The sequence below is a fragment of the Mus musculus genome, chromosome 12, assembly GCF_000001635.26.
Source record: "Mus musculus strain C57BL/6J chromosome 12, GRCm38.p6 C57BL/6J".
NCBI classification, from domain to species: domain Eukaryota; kingdom Metazoa; phylum Chordata; class Mammalia; order Rodentia; family Muridae; genus Mus; species Mus musculus.
In genome coordinates, this window is record NC_000078.6 from 104,956,121 (window position 1) to 104,970,743 (window position 14,623).

General features: G+C 50.9%; 1 protein-coding gene across 5 annotated transcripts in view; it reads right to left on the reverse strand.

Moving 5' to 3' along the window:
* Positions 1-14,623, reverse strand: part of Syne3 (spectrin repeat containing, nuclear envelope family member 3) — an 80,655-nt gene that overhangs the window by 26,188 nt on the left and 39,844 nt on the right. For 4 of the 5 annotated variants that reach the window (NM_001042699.2, XM_006515652.4, XM_006515653.3 and 1 more), the window contains 6 exons: positions 13,081-13,253; positions 11,762-12,071; positions 7,051-7,212; positions 5,206-5,553; positions 3,277-3,410; positions 1,834-2,008 (listed from right to left, as the gene is read on the reverse strand). In NM_001042699.2, the coding sequence (NP_001036164.1) occupies positions 1,834-2,008; positions 3,277-3,410; positions 5,206-5,553; positions 7,051-7,212; positions 11,762-12,071; positions 13,081-13,253 (1,302 nt within the window). The remainder of the gene's footprint in view (positions 1-1,833; positions 2,009-3,276; positions 3,411-5,205; positions 5,554-7,050; positions 7,213-11,761; positions 12,072-13,080; positions 13,254-14,623) is intronic. The other variant, NM_172500.3, reaches the window with a different exon arrangement.

Here is a 14,623-nt window from a genome sequence, read left to right on the forward strand (position 1 = left end):
AACCTTCTGACATCCTGAGAACATAGCTCTCGGGCCCCAGGGCAGTTCCCACCAATAACAAGAGGCAAGTGGATCTTGGGTGAGTTCATGGCTAGCCTGATCTACATAGTGAGTTCTAGACTAGCAAGGGAGATCCTGTCTCAAAAAAAAAAAAACAAAAAAAAAAAAAACAAAAAAAAAAAACAAGAAAAAAACAAAAACTAAATAAAACAGGTAATTAGGGAGAGATTAAAGCTGGGGAGACAGCTCAACAATTGAGGTGCTTGCTGAACAAGCCTGAGGGACGTGAGTTTGAATTCCAAGGAAGCCAAATAAATGCTGGGTGGGCGAGGTGGGCCAACTGTAATCTCGGTTTATGGAGGCAGAGGTGGCAGGGGATGGCTAACAAGACCGGCCACACCCATGAGCCCTGTGTCCAGCGAATAATGCAGAAGTGTAAACAAGGAGGATTCCCAGCACCAACCATGAGCTCACACATGGGTAAGCTCCAGGCTGCAGGCTGAGCAGCGGGCTCCAGGGGAACAGGGCCAAACCTGGTTAAAGATTCTTCCAGCAACACTCAGTAGACCAGCAAGGGTGAGAGGTAAACTGGTCCAGTGTGTTGATGGAGGCCATGTGCCTTGTGGGATGGTAGGTGGTTTTTCTTTAATTCTCTGGGAATCTTTACCGTCTCTGGGTAATATAGGTTTATTTTTCTAATCAGAACAAGAACTATCAAATCAGGTTGACACCCAGCACAATTTGTGCCTCCCTCTCTGCTCTGTGCATCTGAGCATCCTTAGACACAAGGGCATCTCATGGACCAAGAGCTCAGTGGTGACATGCAGGGTTTATCAGCCATGAAAAGCCCCAGTGGGCTGGTGAGATGGCTCAGCGGGTTAAGAGCACTGACTGCTCCTCTGAAGGTCCTGAGTTCAAATCCCAGCAACCACATGGTGACTCACAACCATCTGTACAGCTACAGTATACTTGTATACATAAAATAAATAAATAAATAAATAAATAAATCTTTTAAAAAAAAAAAAAAGAAAAAGAAAAACCCCAGTGTTGAGGGACTTTGTGACAGATGCTGCCAAATGCTCTTCCTCCTAGTCCCCTTTTCCCAAACAGCCAACATTTGTTTTGGAAGTAATGTGCCCAGCTAAAGGCTTAGCATTATTAGTGTTACTGGTACAGCAACCATGACAACTTCACCATCTTCAGCCAGGCAGCTGGTTCTAAAGGATGGTCACATGACCTACCTGACCAATGAGATAAAAGGTTCCCAGAAAGGCTTTACCTTCTAACTGGCAGCAAAGAGGTTGATGGAGAGAGCCCTTGGCACCTGCGCAGTTCCCACCAAGAACAAGTACCTCTTGCTACAAAGTATTGTTGTAACAAATACTTTGTCAGCTAAGTTGGGGGCCAGAAAGAGACTTGTGGCTTGGAACTAGGAGAGTCTGGGCTCCAGATGACATTGTTGAGCCATAACACTGGCCTGATCAACTCTGTATTTAAAGGTCCCACTGGCCAGGCTGTCACGGCAGAGCAGTGAAGACAATGGCTTGCTACACTGTTCCCGTGCAGAACTGTTGTTACTCTACCTATAGTGGGGACTTCAGGGGAGACAAGATTCCATGTAGGAAATCCATAGAAGTCACAACAGGCTTTGCCTCTACCTGAGGACTAAGCGTGACTTTTGCCCCTGAGAACAAGTGTTAGTCCTTCCTGTGCACTTGATACTTGGCTGGCCCGGGTATCTCAAAGACCCGGGAATGGGTTTGTCCCTGAGAGAGCTGCTGAGATTCCACACACTGAACCAGTGGCCTCCCCAGCCCCACGGAGCCTGGTTACCTCAATCTGGGGTAGAAAGGTGTGAATGGAGGCCAGGTCAGGCAGGCTGGCCGTGATGTCCAGGAGCCTCTGGGCCAGGGCCTTCCACAGCTGCAGGTCATTTAGGGGCCGCTGGAAACGCTGCCACAGCTCTGCCCGGGTCGCATTGTGGAGCCTGGTATTCTTCCCCTTCATACTGCCCGGGCAGCACAGGGCACAGATCCAGAGAGGAGAGAGTGGGGTTAGTCCAGGGCTAAGGCCTACAGAGGCCCAGGCTGCCAGGGCAGGCCTCCTAACACATGGGCTACCACAAGTGTGTATGGACACAGGCTTAGGAATTAAGTGGGAACTTGTATGCACTGAGGCAGGACGAATGAGAAGCCCACACGCCTGGGGTCTACCCGAGGACAAACCCTGGGCTCCCTCAGGCTCGGGGGTCCTCAGGGAAGTGAGTATGCAGCGTCTGAAAGGGTAGCAGTCTAGAGGCAGAGCAACTACGCCTTGCATGGCTGGATGCTGTCCAGCCCTCTTTTCCTCCTCTAGAGAATGAGTAATAGAATGCTCCTAGAAGCATTCCTAATCCAGCGTGTTCTTCACGATGCTCCCAGAAATATTCATTACCCCCCCGAAACTTCTTCTAGTAACAGGACGCTGGAAGACTGCCCTTCCCACTTAGACTCAAACAAGAGCTTAATCCACGTTTCAAAAGGTCATTTAAAATAAATCATGAGAACGTTAGTCTGGGACCCAGAGCTACATTGCGTCTGAGGACGTCCTGGAAGAGAATGCTGCAGAATGAGCTAGCCTGTGACACACACACACACACACACACACACACACACTCCACCCCACCCCCACCCAACCCCAGTGAAGACACTAAAGGGGGTGAGACAGTAGGGTGGAGTGCCTACATCCACCCTGAAGAAATCCCCCATCATCAGGCAGGGGTATAAGATGTACTAAAGAGATGCTATTAGGATAGCTGGGCTGTTTTCAGGATGCCTCCGTAGCAAAAACAGTTGAGCACCTCAAATGTGTAGTGCTCACTTCTGCGGAATGGGGGCCATTACTCTGTGTTGCTGAGCCCAACTGTGCCCATGGGCAGAGATAAACAGAAGCTGTGCTGAAGACACACTCTGACTTAAGTCTCAGCATGGCCAGGCGGAGGCAGAGGAGTGGCACTCACGTACATGGTAGCCCTCCCTTATGACACTGCATGGTGAAGCTCTCCAAATGCTCGGCCATGCAAAGACCCAGCAGAGGTGGGTGGACGAGCCTCCAAGCCAGGAAAAAGCTAAGCTCAGACCTCTTTCTGGGAGCCGAATCTAACAGTGACAAGAGGCTAGAGTAGACACTTGCCATCCCCAGACAGCAAGCCCACCCTCCACACACAGGGTGCCAAGCATCCAGCACCCTGGGTCCCGCCCACCCTCAGTCCTGCCTGACTTCAGTCTCCCTGGGTACCTTTGGTATTCCTGAATGGTGGCTACCACGCTGTCAGAGAGTGACTGCAGGTCCGGGAAGGTGACAAGTTTCTTCAGTTGAGTTTGTAACCGGTCTACACGGGGTTCCTCTGAAGCCAGTGCAGCCCGAGTCCCCTGCAAGATGACATCCAGGTGCTAGTAGGGTTCCTTAGGGGGGATGGGCTTAGTGTGCAGGGCTGAGTAGAGGACAGTGACTGGCCAGGCTGGAGGACCTTGTCACCAAAAGCATGGGCTAGGGGGTCTTACCTGTCATCAAACGCATAGACTGGGGCAGGGCATCGTACCCTTAGGCTCAGCCCCTGTTCCTCGACCTAGAGCTTAACTTTCCCTGTAGCTGCCTGGATGGATTTGGTGTCATCTTCTTCAAAGTGACAGTGACAAATGTTAGCTTCATTTTACTGTAGCTGCTCCCACTGGCTACAGCCTTTCCCTCTGGCTCTGGGAGATCGACCTGGGTTCAACCCCCAGCACTGATGTAAAAGACTAAGAAGAACAAAGCTCCAACAGAAAGGATTAAGGAACTTGGTCCATCGGTTAGCAAGCTGGACTCACTCTAAAAGCCAGTACTTTTTAAGCACCTACATTTTTAGGTGGTAAGCACTCTCTCTGGCCTTCCTGTCAATATTCCCAATTCACATACGCCTGACGGTAAACCATTCTCCCCAGGCTGTCCAGAGTGAAGGAGAGGAACCTGTCTGAAGCCATATGGTCTGGTCCCACGATCTCCGCTCTCAACCACCGCACCTCGCTCTGACTCAGACTAAAGCAATCCCTTGAGGATGCGTGGTTCATTCTGCAAAGAGATGCAGTGTGGCCTGGCCTGCCAGGAGGCTGGATGATAAAGCTCTCAAGTGCATAAAGGATGGGGATGGAGAGAAAACCTTAGCACCATGGTGGGGCAGAAGGGAGATCCCGCGGGGTGAGGGGGTGGGGTGGGGGTGGGGGAACCAGGCGATGCTAGGGAAGGAAACGGGAGCCTCATGCAAGCCGGACAAGTTCTACCACTGACAGAGTCCTGATATTAACAGTAAAGAAAGAGGTTGGGGAGGGTTGGGAATCTTTATCTAAAAACTGTCTTCAAGTCAGGCCTCCTGCTGTGAGCTTTTTGGAGGAGGACCAGGGAGAGAAGGGGAGGAGCCCAGGGGGAGGTGCAAAGGGGGAGGGGTCCAGGGGAGGGACCCAGGAGGAGGTCCTTAGGTTGTTGGAAGTGTGCCACTGAAAGAGTTCATAGGGCCTGCTTGTCTTGTCTTCCTGACTGGCCCTGCTTTCTGGCTTATGTGGTAAATATATGTATGATGTGCCAGAGACTGTCACCAGGACATGTTGTCCCTGCCTGAGGCCCAAAGAAATGCAGCCCCTGGATCTCAAATGGCACTTCCAGAACATGTGGTACACAAACCTTTCCTCTTCATAAGTTGGTTGCTGCAACCGTTTTGTTACAGTAACATGAAGGTGACTAAGACTTCCTGAGTTGGTAGGAGCCCACACTGCTTTCTCTAAATGGGGGTCCTTGCGCCACCCCCTCAGATCCTGCTCTGTGTTTTCTTCTTACTATCTCTCTACCACCTCTAACCTCACTACTCCCTGGCCAGAACATCCAGTTTTATCCCACTGCTGAGGGAGGAAAGGGTTTCAATCCATGCCTGGATGTCTTTTGTTCCTTGGGTCTTAATTAGTCACCAACTTACTATGTGCCTTTAGGGATTGCAAGAGGGAGAAAAATATTTCAGGCCTCAGTTTCTTCTTCTGGAAAATGGGAAGAAACACAAACTTTCTCTTTGGCCCTTTCAGGGAACTCAGGTGCCAAAGAATCAAGCATATCAGAGAGGTGTAAGGCCTCTCTGCGATTATGATTCTACACCACAGAGTAACTCCAGCAACCCGAGGCCCAGCACACCCCTGGACTTACCGAGAACAGCCTCCACTGGGCCACCAGCTCATCCTCTGTGGCTGTCTTCACCGTGGGCTCCAAGCCCTCCTGGGCCAGCCTCTGAAGGCTTTTCTTGAAGTCTCCCAGTTCTGCCTCCAGCTGTTGGATCTGCTGCTCACAGTCCCCCCTGGACTGGAGCAGGCCCCGCAGCCTCCCTTCCTCCTCTTTCCAGAGGACTCTCAGCTTCTCCAGGACACCCCGCATCTCCTCCAGCTCCCCTGAGATCTTCTCTGCACCCAAGGGAGAGGTGTTTTGAATGACACCCACAGCCTGTTCCTCCAATCTTTTCAGAGACTCCTCACCCCTAGGGAAATCCTTGGCGATGTCCTGGCGAGGGGAACAGGGGGACAGCAGGAGAGCAAAGGTTAGCTGCACTCACAAAGCAAACCTGGGGACCATCCCAAGGGTGACTGTCTGCCCTAGGTAACAGAATCAAGGGGCACCAAGCCCCACTCTGTGTGCAGATACCTCCTTAGACTTCCGATGCATGTCTATCTTTTTTTTTGCTACATTTGTAGAGGTATGGGAAGAATGTTGTGTGTGGCTTATGTAGCTCAGGTTGGCCACAATATATTATTGCTAAGGATAGCCTTAAACTTCTGATCCTCAGAATACCCCAGGTATATATAACCAGGCCTGGCTTTTATGTTTTTATATTAACTATAAATAGTGCTGGCTTCCCCCTTTACAACAGTGATTCAAGTCTTCTTTTCTTTCCTTTTTGTGACAGGATATGATTATAGACACACATAAACATTTATATTTATCTTTCCCACACTGGCCCCAAAGTTTCAATCGTTCCAATACCTTAAACTCCCAAGCTTTGGGCTGCTGGCTGGACACTCCTACCTGACTCTAAGCTTTCTTTCTAAATAATGGTCATCAGCTTCTTCAAAGGCAAGTTGATTTAAATGTAAATTAACAGATGCCTAGGAGAGCTGCAAAGTGGTTCTTGAATTGCTGGTGATAACTTGCTGTCTGGTCCAAAGGAAACTCCAATTCCCCAGACTCCAACAGGCAGTGCAAATATCCAAAACCATGCTCAACCTGGACCATAGCCTCCTGAGAGCCAGGCTATCCTCGCTGTTCTCTAGTCCTGATCGCCTGCTCTTCTCCCCGCCCGTGCAGACAGCCCCGGCTATGTCCGGTCTGCTAGCCATGTTCTTTCGCTTTCTGTTCTGGACTCTTCCAGATGCCTCTGGCTGTTTTCTCTCTCAATAAAAACCTTCCCCTTAACCATACCATAGAGCAGTCATGTCTGCAGTTTCTTTACCGCACCCCCACCTTGTATACATCTGGTGCCAAACCCTTGAATACACTCACAAGGTACAGGGTCTAGTCGCTCCCCCAAGGCCATGCGGTGTGAAAGGTGGCCTGAACCCTCTTCTCCTGCCCACAGCATGGTGCCCACCCACAGCTCTTCACCTTGAATGGGACGACTTCCACTGTATAGCTGCCCTGGCCACTGCAGGGTCTGTCACTACATCCCTAACCTCCATCATCCGGGAGGCAGAAGCAGCACCCATTCAGACTTTTAATGAATAAAAACCTCTCCTGCCATGCCATGCACCCACATCTGAGGCACATGGGTCTAGACCAGGCTACTGGGGATCCTGCAGGTTCGACCTGTCCCACCTGTCAGCTGTCACCCCAAATGTTTTGTACTCGATCCTCTGATTCTCAGGAGTCTGTGCTGCGGGTGTCTGTGTCTGGTGTGGCAACCTATATTATTCCCACTTGTGACAATATGAAGGTTCTCCCTCAGCAGGGCCCTAAGACAACCTAGCTGGGACACAGGGTCCCTGCTGGGTCCCGGTGGTGTACCTGCAGCGTAGAGAGACGAAGTTCTGTGGCCAGCTTGCAGTTCCGCCCCAGACAGCTGTGCACCTTCTCCACCACCGCCTTCAGCCACAGCTGGAACTCATTCACGTCCTCCCGGTACTGCTCATGGTCCTGGGCCACCTGGGCCAGGAGGTCCACCCTGCGCTGTAGGGGGAAATGCCTGCTATGTGGGTCCCCAGTCTGGTTAGGAGCCCAGTGCCTGAGGCTGGGCTCAGAATAAGAACCAGCTTGGTAGGGAGTGTGAAGGAATCTGTATGGATGCTGGAGTCAGAACCAGATGCTAAAGTCCCACACATGACAGCCAGCACCTAGCCTGGTCAACCATACAGCTGGCATTCTTTCCTGCTATGTCTGAAGGAATGTCACTTGATAGGGTATAGGAACAGCATGGACAATGATAAGGACCACATACCACTGTCCCTCTGAGCCGTGGCCCTCACCCTTGCCCTCGCCCTGCTGGGGCACTGCTAAGAAGCTTACATGCATACTCGGTAAACCCACCCACAGTGGTCTCTCATTTTTATCCCAACTTGACAGACAAGGACTCTGAGACTCAGAGCAGTGAAGTGACATGCCCAAAGTCACCCAGATAGGACAGCCAGAGATGTGGGGGGATTCTAGGCTGTATAAGAAAGGCAGATGAGTGTGACCTAGAGAGGAAGCCATGAAGCAAGCAAACAAACAAACAAACAAAAAACAAACAAACAAACAAAAACGGTAGCAGCTTCCGTCTGCAGTCTCTGCTTCAGTTTCTGCCCTGACTTCCCTCGGACACTGATGTGGAAGAAGAAGCCAAATGAACACTTTCCTCCCAGAAAAAGAGACGCTTTGGTCAGAGCTTATAGCATACCAATACCAACAGAGGAGCAAGGTAGGACAGAGGGAGTTTGCGGAGAAAGTCGAGGAAAAGGACCAGGGGACTCTTCCAGTGTGTAGCTTGTGTGTGGCTTACGGCATCCATAAGCCATAACCATGTTATCAGCCATTGCTCACAGAACGCGCCTTCCTGAGAAGGTGTGTGTGCTGGATCTAGGAGGAACCAGGATTCTCACGGGGCCCAAACTGAAATCCAGACAGCAAGACTACACTCTCCATCCCTACATAGGGATGAGGGGAGACCCGGAAGCTGGAGACCCCAAACTGTTTCTATCAAGCCAAATGCTTTTTGGCTTTGCCTGTCAGTGGCTTCTACTGCCATGACTCGACCATTCGGGAGCCACTTGCATTCTGTCACATAAGCAGCCAGAGGGCACGGGGAGAACGGCCCCGTTCCCATCAGGCCTCTCGTTACAGATCCTAAAGCTTGAAAATTTCCCTGCCCATTTAAACACCTAAAACCTGTTCTTAGCCCAGTGCCAAGCAGCCACAGGGGAGGCCAGGCAGTGCAGCAGCCGAAGCATCCTGACCTCAGCTCCTCCCGGTGGAACAGGCCATGTCTAGGAAGTGCCTGACCCCGTGGGAAGCTGAGTCGCTCCTTTGAGAAGGGCAGGCAGGAGGATCAGAAGCCTTCCCCATCGGTCTGTGCGTGGTTCCCCTCCTTTGAGACAATGTTCACCAAAACTACACAATACCAGCTCATTAAACCTCTACAGTAACAGCAAGCCTAAGAAAAATCTCCCCATTTTAGAGATGGAATAGCCAAGGCTTAGGACCAGGTCACTTGGGAAAGAGATGAGAATCTCAAGATAAGGACTGGCTACATCCCAAAGTAGAGCCTTGGGCAGGGACCACCTCCTTTGTAGATCAGTCCTCCACCTCCAGAAAGTTGTTGGGGCCTCTTCCATTCCTTCAGTGGTTCCCACTTCCTGTGGTATGGTTTGCACACACAGTTCCCTCCAACCCCAGGAAAGGCTCCTGGATGAGACTCAGTGGATTTGACAGGAACCTCAGAGGCTGAGCCTGATGTTGATGGCGATGGTGATGGGGGTAGACAGGGATGGGGTGGGGTGGGGGACTCCTTCCAGGAATGAATGGTGGGTAGCTCTGCCTGTATGAATAATGAGGTGCTGGCACCCAGAAAAGTCCAGAGTAAACAAAAATCCCCACAATGAGGACCAGGCGCTAGCAAGGAGCGGCAGCAGGCAGAAATCCAGATTAGCTGAGTGCCAGGCACAACAACCATTTCAAAGCCAGAGCCTAGCCAGTGGGAGAATGACAGGGGAAAGAGTGGACCAGGGCTCCACCTTCTCATTAAACTAAACAATTAAACCATCTGCAGCAGGCAGAGTTGTCAGCAATGTCAAAACCCAAGCAATTAACAGGGTGGCTTGGATTTATGTCCCCAACAAAGGGCTGCGGAAAGTCTAGGACCCATGGCCTGATGCCAGACAGCCCTTTTCTGTGGAAGAGGGCGGATGTTGCTGTTTGCTGCTCTCAGAAGCAATGGTTTCAAATCAAACAAGGAAGACAATCCTGGCTTCAGCTGGCCTGCCTGCGCTTTCCTTCTGATACTTTGGGAGGACAGAGAACCTCCACACTGGGCCTAGAAGCTTCTTCAGGGGTGGCCCCAGGAGCCAAAGGGGGTGCACCTGTCCCCACCTGTATCAGAGGCTTCACTGCCTCACATGCCTGGCATCTATAAAAACACACACAGGGGGAGGGGTGGAGAGGTGGCTAAGCAGATAACTGTCCCTGTGCTGCCAAACCTGACAACCGAGGCACATGGTAGAAGGAGAGAGAGGGCTTGGAGAGGCAGCTCAGTAGTTCAGAGTGCTTGCTACTCTTACAAAGGATCCAAGTTTGGTTCCCACCACCCATGTTAGGCAGCTCACAACTGTCTATAATTCCAGCTTCATGATCTCTCTCTCTCTCTCTCTCTCCCTCTCTCTCTCTCTCTCTCTCTCTCTCTCTCTCACACACACACACACACACACACACACACCCCACATAAGAGCCTGATGTCACATGGGCCAAGCCACTTCTGGTTTTTCCAAGCCAGCTGGCCAGTCCTCCTTAAACAGTCCCTCTGGGGTCCCAGACCCGCAGAGAAAAATCAGGGGTTCCCAGATTTCAGCCAGCAGTTAGAAGGTGAAAACAATCCACTTCTACAGACCTCCGTCCCCTCATGCCTCCACACCTTTCTTCCATGTTGAGATTGAGCTGACATCTATACGAGAAAGGCTAGCTCCTCCCCTCCATCTTGATGGTCCCATCATGGAGGCCTCATGACCATACACCCAGCTAACTGAAAACCCAGCCTCCACCAGGAACCCTAAATCCCCTCTCTGTGATGATGTGTAGTGACAATATTGGTTTCTTTAAAACAACTCAGAAATAGGAATGTGCATTTGTTTTAATCCCAGGTGTGGGATATGAGGCTGCTTCAGATTGTCCACAGCAGCTGGCTGTGATTTTCCTCATGCTCCAGCAGAGGAGTGATTGTGCCAGCTGCAGATAGTTTCTGTGATTGTGTGATGTTTGGAGAACTAAGGGGTTGTTGGTATTGGATAGTTGGTTGAGGTTTCTAAGTAGTCATGCACAAAGAAGGAAGAGGAGGGGGAGGGGGAGGAGGAGAAGAAGGAGAAGAAGGAGGAGAAGAAGAAGAAGAAGAAGAAGAAGAAGAAGGAGGAGGAGGAGGAGGAGGAGGAGGAGGAGGAGGAGGAGGAGGAGGAGGAGGAGGACGACAACAACAACAACAAGAGCAAGAAGAACAAGAAGAAGAAGAAGAAGAAGAAGAACAAGAAGAAGAAGAAGAAGAAGAAGAACAAGAAGAAGAAGAAGAAGAAGAACAACAACAACAACAACAAGAGCAAGAAGAACAAGAAGAAACAATTAGATATTCTGACAGCAAAGACCAAACTTGCCCCAAGGAACAAGATACCCCTAGTTAGCAGGAAGTAGTCTAATGATAATGTCTCCCATTTTACCCTTCTATTCTTTTGTCTCTCCTATCTGGTGTTAAGAGGAAGGGAATGGGTGGACATACTAAAGACCTATAAAGAAAATCAGAATTTCTAAAAAGTAATCATTTAACACAGTAACTGAATGAACCATCACAAAAGCACAGCCAGGATGGGATGGGGGATGGGGGGAATGGGCAGAAGGATGAGGGGATGGGGTAAGGAAAGAGCAGCAGTAGATGGGCTTAAGGGATGAAGGAGAGAAACTAAGACGGAAGAAAAACAGGGAGGTGAAAAGGAGAGAGCGGATAGAGGATGAAGGGAAGCTGCCGGGGACATGAACAGCACAGTCCGTCAGTTTGTGCACATGTATTAAGCATCCACATGTGTGTGAAACTCTGAGCAGCTCTGGCTTATGGGTAAGGAGTGGAAAGCTGGTGGATGGGTAACCAGGTGCTGGACAGACAAGGGTGAAGATGGGTGTTAGACAGTGAGTGGATGGCGGGCAAGAAAGCAGATAGAAATGATTAGCACTTAAGAGGATGTCTGAATGGGTGAGTAGACAGGTGGGCAAGTGGGTGGATGGCTAAGCAGTTTAAGGATAAATAGACTAGTTATCTGGGGAGTGCTAGACTGATGAATGAGTGAGCAGGTGGACTGGAGAGGTAGTGTGTAGACTGAGGGGAGGGGTGGGAGGAGGGAGGCTCGCTGATGCCTCCAGGAAAGGAGCAGACAGGCCAGGAGGTTGAGTGGAAGGTGAGTGGTGAATGGGCTGACCATGAGCAAGCTGCAGAGGACTGCAGAGGCAGATGGGGTGGGTAGGTGTTTGGGTGATGGAGCCATCCGCCACTGACCTGGGCTCTGGCCTTCACGGCATCGTACTCAGCCTTCATCCTCTTCTGGGCATCTTCATCCACGCTGGGGTCTCCGATCCTGCTGAACAGGGAGCCCGCCTCCTCCAACAGCCTGTCCAGGAGCACAGCCTGATTGTCCACGTTGTGCAGCAGCACCTGGGCGTGGCTCAGCTGCCATTGCTTCTCCTTCAAGCCCAGCTGCAGCTCCACGGGGGGCTCCAGTGCGACCACCATCTTCTGGAACCAGCGGTAAAACTCATCCTGGGCCAGCAGGTACTCACTCCAGTGCAGCCACACCCACTCGATGCGACTGTGGGATGGACAGAGGTGGTGGGGTTGAGAGGCCTGCCCGCTGGCTCCTGTCACTGACCCCTCCCAGACTCTAGGAGCTTTGTTCTGGGGACAGAATAATGCTTTCTCTGTACTAGTCACACTCCAGATTCTAGACTTTCCTTCCTTCCTGTGAGACCTTGTGTCCTGTGAGTAATCGCCCAAAATGAGGTCAAGCCCAGATTCCATGTGTACCCTCAGCCTCCTGCTAGGGAGATTAAGTCCAGGTGGCTCTGAGCCACCAGCACCCCAGATTCTGGCTCTGAACTTCCACTACTAGCACACAAATCCTTCACTCTACCCACAGTGACCCCAGGACCTTAGAATATGCTGTCGGAAAGCAATTAGAAGATTGCCCCTGGGACTTTGCCCCTGATGTTAGGCTGAAAAAAAAAATCCGTGGGCCAATTAGTGGCCACCAGGTAGGGATGGGGGATGAAGGACCCATGTGAATTCTTAGGGTACAGTAGCCCTGCACCTTCACCTGCCTTAGGCGCCATCTCTCTAGTGTGGAGATGGCTCTATCTTGGCAGCTGACATCAAGATGTTTGTCTGTAATGTTGGATGGAAAGGTTTGGAAGGCAGAAAGCTCTGTTCTGTCATGCATAGCCATGCTCAGATTTACAAGAGCTCTGGGGATTTGAACTCAGGTCCTCACACTTACACAGCAAGCACTTTATCCACTGAGCCATCTCCCTGGTCAGGGCCAGGCCTTCCTATGTCTGCCTTTTCAAAGAGGACACATCCAGGAGCCTATTAGGACTTCTGGTGCAATAAACGGAGTTTCCAGTGTCTACTCTGTCACCATTATGCTTATCTGTTGTTAGAAAGTGACACTAACCTGAATCCAAAGAGGGCATGCTGTTCCCAGGACCCCTAAGTCTGAAAAGAGTTACTTAGACAGAGGTCCCAAGGGTAGGTATGGCAATGGGCAAGGAGAGTCACCAGCATCTGAGGATGTGGCACTGAAGTCCCCTGACTGTCCCCACCTGTGGCAGTGGGTCATGTAGGTGACCGTCTCCTCCCACTGAGACTTGATATCCCTCAGCCGGGCCAGGATCTCAGGTTTCTGGCCCTCCTGGCAAGTTGCCAAGAGGGCCTCCGCCGCCCGCAGGACCAGTTCCACCTTCACCATTCCTTCAGACTCCAGCTGGCAGATTTTCTGTGGGTACAACAGCCAGTTTCCCAGGGTCAGACATGGCACCACCAGGCGCCCACAATGGACCCACGCCGAGAGCTGGATTTCAAGGCTACAGTTGCTGTAGCTCAGCTGAAGGCCCTGCACCCTTGTGATGTGCTCCTGAGGAGGCTTCGGAAAGAGAGGGAGCTCTTGAGGTCATTACTGTCCTTGACAACTGAGCTATGCCCAGCCTCTAACTGAGACAAGGCTTGCTCTCTCCTGGCACGTGTCTTTCTCATCCTGTATCGTGGTACAAGCAGGCCAACCTCTCAAACTTACTCAGAAGAAAACACATGCAAGTAGCGAACATCACCGTGTGTGTGTGTGTGTGTGTGTGTGTGTGTGTGTGTGTGGTGCCAACGTGTGAAGTGACATGACACCCTCAAGTCAGCTGTCAGAGGTCATTGTGGTTCCCACCTAGCCAGGGCTCAAAGGCAGTCACATTGCTTTGCCCTTGTTTCAAGGTCTTGCTCCCATGGGTGACTGAAATTGTACAGTCCATTCCTGAGAGGTGACTCACTTAAGGACACCCCAGAGCCTTGCCTACATCCATTCTATGTGCCCCTAGCCTGTCTCTCCCAACATCTTCCCTCTTTATCTCTATCTTTAAACTTATTATTTGTGTGTGTGTGTGTGTGTGTGTGTGCATGCATGTGTGTGTTGTGTGTTGGCAAGTGTGGGTGCATGTGTATCCCAGTACACATGTAAAGGTCAGAGGACAACTTTTGGGAGTCTGTTCTCTCCTACTGTGGGCCCTGGGAATCAAATTTACACCGCCAGGCTTATGACAGACAGCTTCAGCTCTCAATTTGATATAACCTAGACTCATCCAAGACTCATCCAAGGAATCTCAACTGAGAGATCTCCCAGAGCAGATTGGCCTGGAGCCATGCCTGTGAAGAACTGTCCTGAGTGTCCATTGATGAGGGAGGACACAGCCCACTGTGGGCGGCACCAATCCCTAAGCAGTGGGCCTGAGCTGTAAGAGAGATAGAAAGAGAAGCAGAGAGCAAAATGTTCTTCCATGACTGCTCTTCAAGCTCTTGCCTTGGGATCCTGCCTCAACTTCCTTTAATGGTAGATTGTGACTTGGAAGTCATCATCCCTTTCCACTCTCAGTAGCTTTTGGTTATGTGTGTTACCATAGCCATGGAAGGAAACTGGAACACAGTAAGCCCCTTTACCCTCCCCATCCACCTCATCAGCCCTGTACCCATCACCTCTCGGAGCTGCACACTCAGATGCTCTGCATCTTTTTATCTCATCTGGCCTTCAGCTTTTCCCAGGACAAGCAAGTGGCACCTTGCCTTGGCTATTGTCACTACTAATTGCTATTATTCAGAGACATAAGC